Raw genomic sequence first — 12,715 nt, 5'->3', positions numbered from 1 at the left:
ATTACACCCAGTACTGCGGTAAAACTAAATATCACAATAAGCAATGCCAGTGGAAACACTGAAATATCGCTAAAAAGTTTTTACGCTCTCATGAGGAGGTTTTACAGATGTTTCGAGAAAGAAACATCATGAAAACACGATTTGCATTTTGTGTTGCTGGACGTGACTTTGGGGGTCATGGGACCAGTTGGGACCAGTTCATTTCCAGTACAGAAACAAACTGCAGCAAAGAGTTTTAGAAATGAGAATGAGGGAAAAAAGCTTTGAAAAGCCAAATTTTACTGCAGCAAGTCAAAAAGAAACAAAATAATGCTTTATGGCTACCTTCCATAAGCTGCAGCTGAGACTTATCAGCTAAACACAGTTCAGTGGAAACGCCTGTAAAAAACTTACAAATATCACTTTTACTTTGAGAAAAAATGTAATGAGAACGCAGCTACAGATTTAAAGCAAAGTTGCTGATGACACAATGGGAGGCAAAGGTTGAGAAAAGAGAAGACACTTGTTGGAACAACATATTAAAACCAAAGAAGGGAGTGGGGCTTGTCTCCACTCCTGCTGGAATGAGAGGTCTTACCATTGTCATCGCAGGAGTTGGACTGAAAGGAACTCAGAGACTGGACCTCGGAGTTACTGCCTTTGTTGCTCCCCGAAACACACGTTTCTTCTTCTGCCATGCCAACCATGTTCCCTGCAGAGAGAGATTCGGTGGAACAAGGGTTTGGCAGACCTTTTCAGCATCAGCTCAATCTGAGCTACTTGATCTATGAAATACAAATCAGTGATCTGCCAGAATATTTAATATTTAACCAGGCAGCTCGAGAAACACAAAGTAATGTTCTTGTCATGGGTCTGAGGGACCTGGTGTGTGTGTGTGGGTGTGTCTTGGGTTAGGTGGAGCCTTTGTTGGCAGTTCCTCCTAGCTGAAGGCAATCATCTCATTTCATGGCCACAGTATATCTACTCTGGTTTGAGCACTACTCTCTGCTGGATCGTTGCATACACTTCCTTGGTAACGTCTGGTCTCTGTGATCGTGTGTTTCCTTTGTCCTTGCCTTTTGAAAGAACTTTGCTTGTTGTTACAGAAACCCTTCTGCTAACCAGCCATTCCAGTCCCTCAGCTGCCATTCCTGCCTGCTCGCCTGCCAACTTGCTCCGCCGACTCCATTTGCCACCTTTTTCTGCAAATAAACTGTCTTTGTCACCACAAGCTAACGCTTCCGCAATTGGGTCCCCCTTTTCCCTTCCTGACAGTTCTCTTATGAAATACATAACAGTGAATTTTAACTGTGAACTGGAAAGAGTCATCTCCACAACCTAAAGTAGTGATATCAGTAATATCCCTGAACCAGACACTGCATGGCAACCTCTACTGCCGACTGGACAGCCTCCTTCCAGGGCTCATCTTACATGCATGGTCATAATATTATGATTGATGAGTATTAATTTCCACAAACTTTTAATTTACTCGTACACCACTCATATTGTATTTCTGAATATATATGTCTACAGAAGGTTTATGGGTTATCTTTGTGATGGTAGCTGTGATGGTTGTCTCTACAGGCGGTAACTCCTGTTAGAGCGCACGTGGAAGAATTTTCTTTTTCTTTACTTTTTGTTGGTGCTGGAGGGATGGCTTAGGGTTAGGGTTGGACACGGGGGGGGGGGGGGGGGGGGGGGGGCAGGAAGTACCATCCGGGGGTTAGGGTTAGACACAGGGGGGCAGGAAGTACCGATGGTACTTCCTGCCCCCCCCTGTGTTACGCTACCTTGGTAGTGTAACCAAGGTAGCGTAACCAAGGTAGCGGAACCAAGGTAGCGGAACCAAGGTAGCGGAACCAAGGTAGCGGAACCAAGGTAGCGGAACCAAGGTAGCGGAACCAAGGTAACGTAACCAAGGTAGCGGAACCAAGGTAGCGGAACCAATGTAGCGGAACCAAGGGACCGGGTTAGGGTTAGGGTTAGACACGGAGGGACCGGGTTAGGGTTAGGGTTAGACACAGAGGGCAGGAAGTACCATCGGTCTGTTCAAAGACTGCTCCCTCAAGGGGAGATTATTAGTTTAGTCTCTTTAAATGTTAGATATCTTCTTTTTTTTTTTTTATTAAAAGACATTACTGAGGACAAAATTCACTGCAAACCAAAACAAAATGACAGATAACAAGACAGTAGTAGGACATGGCTAAATCCTGCAAGTTCTAGATAATAAACTAGAAAACGACTCGAAGAGCGCAAACCTGCGCCAAGGGCCGCAGTTCTATAAAGTTTCTGGGTCTAAACGGTGATCCGGATCACCACCAGAATTTATTGAGTTCTTCCTTTTCCAGCAACTTCAGAATATTTCATGACAATCCTTCCATATTGTTTTCAGTTGTCTTCAACGCAAACAAACAGACAAATAAACAAAAAACATTAACGCAGGTAAAAAAAAATAAAGAGTGAAAATGGAAGGAAAAAAAGGCCCAAAACTCCAGTGCTCTCATCCCCCCCACTGGCTTCCAGTACTGGAACCAAGGTAGCGGAACCAAGGGACCGGAACCAAGGGACCGGAACCAAGGTACCAAGGTTCCCGGAAAGATTTCTAGATTTGTTGATTTATTTTTAGGTCTGAATGGAACCAGGAGTATCTGTCTGGTCTGAAGTGTGTCGGCCCTCAGGAGCCCTTTGCTAACCCTCTAACTGTGGAACGTTCTGCCTCTAACTGTGGAACGTTCTGCCTCTAACTGTGGAACGTTCTGCCTCTAACTGTGGAACGTTCTGCCTCTAACTGTGGAACGCTCTGCCTCTAGCTGTAGAACATTCTGCCTCTAACTGTGGAACGCTTTGCCTCTAACTGTGGAACGTTCTCTAACTGCTCTCCAGTCACTTCCTGTTTGTCTGCTTACCAGCGGTATTGTACGCTCCAGCCAGTTTACCCGTGTCTGTGAGTTTCCGGCCTGGCCCAGCTCCGGCCCACCTCCTGGCCTCGCCCAGCCCAGCTCAAATTTATACAGCTGCTTCATCAAGAACTACAAAGCTGTGCGCCGTGGGGCGGGGTGGCGTTGGCTATGCGTCGTGGGGCAGGGTGGCGTGGGCTGTGCGCCGTGGGGCGGGGTGGCGTTGGCTGTGTGCCGCGGTGTGGGGTGGCGTGGGCTGTGTGCCGCGGGGCGGGGTGGCGTGGGCTGTGCGTCACGGTGTGGGGTGGCGCGTGCGTCGCGGTGCAGGATGGCGTGGGCTGTGCGTCACGGTGTGGGGTGGCGCGTGCTGTGCGTCGCGGTGCAGGATGGCGTGGGCTGTGCGTCGCGGGGCGGGGTGGCGTGGGCTGTGCATCGAGGGACGGGGTGGCATGGGCTGTGCGTCGTGGTGTGGGGTGGCCGGCAACATTAAATCAGATATGTGGGACCCGCAGGTTGAAAAAAACCTGACATGCACATCACTCGTCTTCATCATATTTTGAGGAGTTAATGTTTTGTTTTTGTTTTTTCTTTTCTTTTTGTCTTGTCCAGCATTTAAGCAAGCAGACTGATGTTCTGGATGCTGTGTTCTGCTGAGCAAATTTATTTTGCCAAGGGGAACTTTTATAGATGTAATGATCCCCTTGTATTTCTTGATTCTTATTTTGTTGTTCTATTTACTTTGGATAATAGTTTGTATTACAGAGTTTATGCTGCTGGACCCGACCGGAAAGGACAGGAAAGGGGCAGAAAGAGAACAGAAAAGAGAACATAAAAAACAAAAAGATATCAATGCATACACGTACATGCACATACACCCACCTACATATATATGTATATACACTCGCACATACAGTATATATATACATATATACACACACACACACACACACACACACACACACACACACACATGCATACATATACATAGATAGACACACATACATACATACATATATACACACACACACACACACACACACATATATATATATATATATATATATATATATATATATATATATATATATATATATACATTCATACACACACCATATCCACACACATACATACAGACATATACATACATACATATGTACACACACATACCCACCCACACACATAAATATATACACCCACACAGGCCAACTCTAGATTCATGGTCCCTGTGGAGAACAAACCAACTGACAACCAGGAGGACCAGAAACCAGCGAGTTAAATCAGAAAGACAGAAAGAGAGCTTCCTGCTGTTAATGAATAAACTTGCTGGATGACTCAGTGACTGTGACACATGCAGAACATTCATGCAGAACATTTAGAGTGGAACGTGTTCAGAGAAGAGAGATCATGCCAATGTGACCCCGCCCGCCTAGGGCTAGAGGCAGGCCAGGAGAACCCAGAGACCCGGGTAACCGACAGTCACCCCCAGGCACAGACCCCAACCCCCCCACTCCGGAGCCAGCCATGCATCCGCCCAGGAGGTGGCGAAGGAGGACCCCAACCAGAGTCCCCCGCAGTCAGGGGGAACAGGCCCCAGGGCCCCAAGAGCCCGAGAGCAGCCCCCCGCCCCCGCAGGCAGAGGGCACAGCCCACACCGACGGAGGACCAGGATCCCCAGACCGCCACCTAGCGGCAGCCAGGTCGCACCCCAGTGCACCAGCTGCACTCCCTGGGTACAGGACACCACCCCCCCACCACCACCAAACCACACACACATAAACATGCATACCCTCCCTCCCCCAACACACACTCCCCTCTCAGCCCCCATCCACACACCCCTCCGCAATCCACACACATCTCCCATCACATACACACCCCCACCCCACCTCTACTCACTCACCCATACCAAGTCACACAAACCCCAACCGACCCCGCCCCCACACACGCTCACACCCCGCCACCCCATCCCTCTACTTCTACCCAACCACACATGCCCCACCAAACACCCCTCCACCACCCACAGCCCCCCCACAGACACCCTCACTCCTCCAACACAGGCACACCCCATTACATACAACCCACCCACCAACATACCCCTCCACACACACACACATCTACCCATCCGCACACATCCCTATCCCCTCACCCCCCTACCCACCTATATCCCAACCCTAATCCCCCCCCCCCAGCCACCGCACCATCCATCTGTAACCCCATACACCTACTCCCACACATCCTCACCTCACCCCTCCATCATGTCCCATGTGAGATGCCCCAGAGGGGGCAGAGGACAGGATGGCCCCAATCAGGGCCCCCATAATTACCGCCCACCACTCCCAGCGTCCCCCCCACCACTCCACAGATGCAGCTGACCCAGCACCCCCCCCAGGGCCGGCGACAACCCTCCTACGCTTTCAGCCCGGCCAGCCCGGACTAAGGCCTAATGGATGGCACTCTTCCCCCACCTGTACCCTCCCCCAGTAAAGCCCCGAGAATAGGGGCATGAGGAGTTAATGTTAAAATTAATGTGAAAAATCTGCTTTTATTTTATCATGGTTTATTAACACCACAAAGGAAAATAAAAGTCTGGAACTTCTCTTTAAAATCAGCCACATCTCACATTTACAGCCCGGTGAAGGTTGAATGTATAGAATATCCTCTCCCCTCAATAGTAGTATAGTAGTAGTATATAGTAGTAAAGTCAGTATTATTTTCCTACCGCCGCCAAGGAGGTTCTGTTTTAACCGGCTTTATCTGTTTGTCTGTTTGTGTTCAACACAACTTAAAAAGTTCTGGACGGATTTTCATGAAATATTCAGGACTTGTTGGAAATGTAAAAAGGAAGAACTGATTTAAACTTGGTGGTGATCTGGATCATCGTTTGGATCCAGGAACTGTGACCCTTGGCAGAGGTTTGCGCTCTTCAACTGCTTTTCTAGTTCATACATGTAGATAATTCATTGGGATTCGAAGAACGGATCAATGGATTCTGAACTGATCCTTTTGAAATCGTTCAAACCGAAAAAAAATGGACTTGAATTTCTTTGTCAAATTTAGGACAAAGAAAGTAAGAAAAGAAACTACTGACAACTGCTACATAAACTCCAGAATATGAAATGAAAATGCACACTTACCTTCCTCGCTGCTCAGGGGACTCTTGCATATTGAGTCACAGTCCGAGCGCCAGGTAGACACTGGTGGTAGGGTTGGGGCCACACTGCACACCACCAGCCCCATTGTGGTTGTTCCAGTCAGGAATCTTGGTGCTTCTGGGTGAAAGGTGCTCAACTCAATATGCTCCATGAGGTGGCCATCCGACACTTTCTCTAGTTCGGCCAGTGGCTTCCCTTGGAAACAAGGTCCATAAGCCACTGGCCTGACAGGAACTTGTGGTGGTCTGATTATCCCGGTCCCTACCACTATGGTGGGCTCCATCCCCTGTTCCGAGTACAGGTTTACATGTTCTCCCGCTGCGCAGTGTAAAGTCTTAAATGGTACACAGTTGGCCTTGTTGAGCAGTGCAGCAGTGGCTGGATCCTGGACCAAAGACAGGTTGCTCCGTGAGTAGTTCTTCTGGAAAACTTTCTTCCGGAAACCGACGAAGAGGAAGATGAGGACAGTGATGACGAAGAGCACCACAGAAATGCCAATCAGTTCCTCTTTACCAACCACAGCATGACCAGCCTGCATGTCAGGGACAATGACCGGCCGCAGGCTGCAGCGCTGCCCCACGAAGCCGGGCGTGCAGTTACAGTAGAAGGAGCCAGGGGTGTTGACGCAGGTGCCTCCATTCTCACACTCGCCCTCAGGGTTGCCTCGGTCACATTCATTAACGTCTTCCTCACAACTGTGGGATGTAGGAGTTAAGAGAGGGAAAAACATTTGTGTTAATCTAGTGTCTCTGGCGAGGACAGAAAGCAGACAGGAAAAGTAAAATGAAGTCATGAAGTCATGAACGGACACATGGAGACGCTTTCAGAATGGATGAGCTGGAGAAGGGGGGGGGCAAGAGACCAGCAGCTCTTTTAGTTCCAGCTTCGTCTGAGAGGCAGAATTCCGGGGAGGAGACAAGGGGCAAACTTCCCCCAAAAAGTCATTCCAAACACATTCTTAAATGAATGATATAAGTAAGGGATGATGCCGACGAGGTGTCCATCATCAGACATTAATGGACGACACGGAGGTGTGAACTTTATTTTTTCTCCCCATGAAAACAGAAAACAACTTAAAACCTGGCAGATCAGATACATTCATCAGTAACCACGTTTGACATCGTCCTTCCAATAATCTGGTTTGTCCGTTTGTCGCTAACATTTCTGTTTCCACGGTTACCAACTGGCGTTTGAGCCAGCACAATGATTTAGGATTATTCGGCTCGTTGACAGAACTTTTTTTAACTGGTGTCCATTATCACACCCTGCAACCAATCAGAATCGACTATTCACCCAGACCGTGATATAAGAAAAGTTAAACAAAAGAACAACCTAAGCGATGTGAAAGCCGTTTTTCATAAAAGATCATAACCACCCTCCCTCCATTCCAAAAAGTGGTTTGGTCCATATACGGTCTCCGGTGGGCGGGGCTACTTGTCTCAGCGGGCAACAGGAAGACAATATACCAGCTAGCAAGTCACTGCAACACATGTTCAAAAGGTTGTAGCATGGACAGGGACATGTCCCACTTTGTACATCAGCAGCAACTGCAGCTGGGTGCATGGCGGGAAGGGGAGGACAGAGAAATGAGGACAAAGACGGGACGGCGAGGAAAGAGAGACGAGGACAGAGATACGAGGACAAAGGCGGGACTTCAAGGAAAGAGAGACGAGGACAGAGAGACGAGGACAAAGGCGGGACGGTGAGGACAGACAGACGAGGACAGAGAGACGAGGACAAACAGACGAGGACAGAGAGACCAGGACAGAGAGACCAAGGCAGACAGACGAGGACATGTCCCACTTTGTACATCAGCAGCAACTGCAGCCGGGCGCATGGCGGGAAGGGGAGGACAGAGAAATGAGGACAAAGACGGGACGGCGAGGAAAGAGAGACGAGGACAGAGATACGAGGACAAAGGCGGGACTTCAAGGAAAGAGAGACGAGGACAGAGAGACGAGGACAAAGGCGGGACGGTGAGGACAGACAGACGAGGACAGAGAGACGAGGACAAACAGACGAGGACAGAGAGACCAGGACAGAGAGACCAAGGCAGACAGACGAGGACATGTCCCACTTTGTACATCAGCAGCAACTGCAGCCGGGCGCATGGCGGGAAGGGGAGGACAGAGAGGACAGAGAGACGAGGACAGAAAGACGAGGACAGAGAGACGAGGACAGAGAGACGAGGACAGAGAGACGAGGACAGACAGACGAGGACAGACAGACGAGGACAGAGAGACGAGGACAGAGAGACCAAGGCAGACAGACGAGGACAGAGAGACGAGTGCAAAGGTGGGACGGCGAGGACAGAGAGACGAGGACAGAGAGACGAGGACAGAGAGACGAGGACAGAGAGACGAGTGCAAAGGTGGGACGGCGAGGACAGAGAGACGAGGACAGAGAGACGAGGACAGAGAGACGAGAACAGAGAGACGAGAACAGAGAGACGAGGACAGAGAGACGAGGACAGAGAGACGAGGACAGAGAGACGAGAACAGAGAGACGAGGACAGAGAGACGAGGACAGACAGACGAGGACAAACAGACGAGGACAGAGAGACGAGGACAGAGAGACCAGGACAGAGAGACGAGGACAAACAGACGAGGACAGAGAGACCAGGACAGAGAGACCAAGGCAGACAGACGAGGACATGTCCCACTTTGTACATCAGCAGCAACTGCAGCCGGGCGCATGGCGGGAAGGGGAGGACAGAGAGGACAGAGAGACGAGGACAGAAAGACGAGGACAGAGAGACGAGGACAGACAGACGAGGACAGAGAGACGAGGACAGAGAGACAAGGACAGAGAGACAAGAACAGACAGACGAGGACAGACAGACGAGGACAGAGAGACGAGGACAGAGAGACGAGAACAGAGAGACGAGAACAGAGAGACGAGAACAGAGAGACGTGGACAGAGAGACGAGAACAGACAGACGAGGACAGAGAGACGAGGACAGAGAGACGAGGACAGAGAGACGAGGACAGACAGACGAGGACAGAGAGACGAGGACAAACAGACGAGGACAGAGAGACCAGGACAGAGAGACGAGGACAAACAGACGAGGACAGAGAGACCAGGACAGAGAGACCAAGGCAGACAGACGAGGACAGAGAGACGAGGACAGAGAGACGAGGACAGACAGACGAGGACAGAGAGACGAGGACAAACAGACGAGGACAGAGAGACCAGGACAGAGAGACGAGGACAAACAGACGAGGACAGAGAGACCAGGACAGAGAGACCAAGGCAGACAGACGAGGACATGTCCCACTTTGTACATCAGCAGCAACTGCAGCCGGGCGCATGGCGGGAAGGGGAGGACAGAGAGGACAGAGAGACGAGGACAGAAAGACGAGGACAGAGAGACGAGGACAGACAGACGAGGACAGAGAGACGAGGACAGAGAGACAAGGACAGAGAGACAAGAACAGACAGACGAGGACAGACAGACGAGGACAGACAGACGAGGACAGAGAGACGAGTGCAAAGGTGGGATGGCGAGGACAGAGAGACGAGGACAGAGAGACGAGAACAGAGAGACGAGAACAGACAGACGAGGACAGAGAGACGAGGACAGAGAGACGAGTGCAAAGGTGGGACGGCGAGGACAGAGAGACGAGGACAGAGAGACGAGAACAGAGAGACGAGAACAGACAGACGAGGACAGAGGTGGGACGGCGAGGACAGAGAGACGAGGACAGAGAGACGAGAACAGAGAGACGAGAACAGAGAGACGTGGACAGAGAGACGAGAACAGACAGACGAGGACAGAGAGACGAGGACAGACAGACGAGGACAGACAGACGAGGAAAGAGAGACGAGAACAGAGAGACGAGGACAGAGAGACGAGGACAGAGAGACGAGAACAGAGAGACGAGGACAGAGAGACGAGGACAGACAGACGAGGACAGAGAGACGAGAACAGAGAGACGAGGACAGAGAGACGAGAACAGACAGACGAGGACAGAGAGACGAGGACAGAGAGACGAGGACAGACAGACGAGAACAGAGAGACGAGAACAGACAGACGAGGACAGAGAGACGAGAACAGACAGACGAGAACAGAGAGACGAGGACAGAGAGACGAGGACAGACAGATGAGAACAGAGAGACGAGGACAGAGAGACGAGAACAGACAGACGAGGACAGAGAGACGAGGACAGAGAGACGAGGACAGAGAGACGAGGACAGAGAGACGAGAACAGACAGACGAGGACAGACAGACGAGGAAAGAGAGACGAGAACAGAGAGACGAGGACAGAGAGACGAGGACAGAGAGACGAGAACAGACAGACGAGGACAGAGAGACGAGGACAGAGAGACGAGGACAGACAGACGAGGACAGAGAGACGAGAACAGAGAGACGAGGACAGAGAGACGAGGACAGACAGACGAGGACAGAGAGACGAGGACAGAGAGACGAGGACAGACAGACGAGGACAGAGAGACGAGAACAGAGTGCAGTCAGCAGAGTGAAGACGGAAACGAGAAAACATTCCACAGAAGAAGATAAGAGGAAGAGAGGCTGGAAATAAAGATGCCTGTCTGATGAGTTTCAGGGTTTCCCACGAGCCTTGATCAGACTGAGCGCTGAATGAATGAATGAAGGGATGGATGGATGGATGGATGGATGGTTGTAGCCTCAGTTGTAGGTCAGATTTTTTCCTGTTTTTCAGGTGAGTAGTCACATGACTTGGATGTTCCGTATGAAAGTAAAAGTCTAGTTTAGTGAAACGAGGCGGTCTTCATGCTGGGGGGGCAACACACAGTCTCTCTGCGCTGGAGCAGCCATACAGGATCAGCGGGGAAGGTGCTTAAAGCGCTGTCAGGTTGCTTCACAGAGGGAATAAACTACACTTGGCTCCAACAAAACCTTTCCTGGTCTTTCTATTGGACGGTTCCCTCAGGAGGCTGCAGCTTCAGGTCTTCCTTTACCCTGCGCTGCTGAAGCCACCACCAGCAGGGATGTGATGCTAAAGCTTGTAGTGTTCACCGCTACACAAGAAGTTTCTCACAGTTTAGAAATCAAGCTTTGATGATGAAAATGAAAAGACTCCCCCGCCAGTCGATGTATCAATAATCATCAGTTTTTAATTATGTATCCAAAGCCTGTCAAAATTCCCCAAATGAGAAAAAAAGTCGTTTTAGGAGAAGTCCTGAGGGTTGAGGTGGATGGATTTGGATTTTTGAGTTACATGAGGGTGATGTAAAAGGAAACAGCTTTTGATGACACAGATGTAAAACTGAAGGATGATACACAGTAATGTAGACTCTGAAGACATAATCCTGCATCTGCTTTAAATGTGGAGATACATTTTTATAATATATTATCATAATATATAAGAATACAGATTAGATGAAGCACGCATCAATGTATCCTTTTCTCTCAGAGGAGAAGTGTGTGAATGTGTGTGTGCATGCGTTTATATAGGTGAATGCGTCTGGGTGTATATATGTATGTTTATGCAAATGTCTGTTTTTTCTTTCCTTCTCTCTCTGAGGTGTTTTCTTTCTCTTTGTCTTTCTGTCTCTTCTGAAGATCTTTCTGTAATCTTCTCTCCTGTCAGTTCCATGATGTTCTTCAGGACGGATTTTTCTGTTTTTTACTTGGTGGATTATTCTGATGTCCCTCAGAACTGGATCTGGCTCTTATTCCTTTTAACCTAAATTTAGGTCTGGCTGGTCTGGTCCAGCAGTAGAAACTCTGGATTACAATTATACAAAATAAATAGAGAAATAAAATCAGAATCCAGAAAGTCGAGGGGATCATCATACCAGTAAAACTCCCTTTGGCAAAGTAAATCTGCTCAGCAGAACACAGCATCCAGACCATCATTCTGCTGGACAAGACACGCAAAAAAAAAAAGGGGAGAAGAAGAAGAAAGCGTATTTGTACTTTTGTCCGTTCCATGCAGCAGGACCAGTTCCGGAAACAGGACCGGTTCCGGAAACAGGACCGGTTCCGGAAACAGGACCGGTTCCGGGAGCAGGACCGGTTCCGGAAACAGGACCGGTTCCGGGAGCAGGACCGGTTCTGGGAGCAGGATCGGTTCCGGGAGCAGGACCGCTTCCTGGGATCAGGACCGGTTCCAAAAGCAGGACCGTTTCCGGGAGTAGGACTGGTTCCTGGGAGCAGGACAGTTTCCTGGGACCAGGACCGTTTCCTGGGAGCAGGACCGGTTCCGGGAGCAGGACCGTTTCCTGGGAGCAGGACCGGTTTGGGGAGCAGGACCGTTCCAGCTGGCGCCCAACTCCAAAGCTGGTGCCGTTCGCTTGGTTTCACAATGTTTTAGTGACTAATATGCACTTTATTTTTATCTTACTCATCTGTTTATGGATAAAATTCATAGTTTTATATTTCAACATACATTCTTTAGGATCTCCCAATGAAATTCTGCATTTTTTTTTGCTGCTATGGTGGTTGCTAAGGACACTATAACCAACAAACCAAAGAATGGGTTTTTCACCAGATTTCAGCTTTAACACATTTTGTTTCCTTCTTTGAAAACCCTGATCTTACAAACATGTGGATTACCAACGGATAAACAGTTGTTTACGTGTAGCGCCGCATCAACCATGAAGAATCAGGTTAGGATGGAAAAATGATATATATATCCCGTTGTAATTTCACTAAATTAACAATTGGTAAACAACCAAAGTTTAACCAACTAATAACGTCCTTCT

The 12,715-nt window shown here is 49.2% G+C and overlaps 1 protein-coding gene across 1 annotated transcript in view; it reads right to left on the bottom strand.

Annotated features, from left to right (window-relative positions):
• The window catches only part of fat3a (FAT atypical cadherin 3a), a gene marked incomplete at both ends in the record, with an annotated part of 121,436 nt that overhangs the window by 16,320 nt on the left and 92,401 nt on the right, over nucleotides 1-12,715 (bottom strand). Inside the window, 2 exons of the mRNA XM_079246235.1 lie at nucleotides 578-691; nucleotides 6,008-6,720. Coding sequence (XP_079102361.1) covers nucleotides 578-691; nucleotides 6,008-6,720 — 827 coding nt within the window. The remainder of the gene's footprint in view (nucleotides 1-577; nucleotides 692-6,007; nucleotides 6,721-12,715) is intronic.

This window comes from Telmatherina bonti, assembly GCF_933228915.1.
Source record: "Telmatherina bonti genome assembly, chromosome: 9".
NCBI classification, from domain to species: Eukaryota; Metazoa; Chordata; class Actinopteri; order Atheriniformes; family Telmatherinidae; genus Telmatherina; species Telmatherina bonti.
Note: the sequence above shows the minus strand (reverse complement) of the source record. Positions and strands in the feature narration are given on the sequence as shown.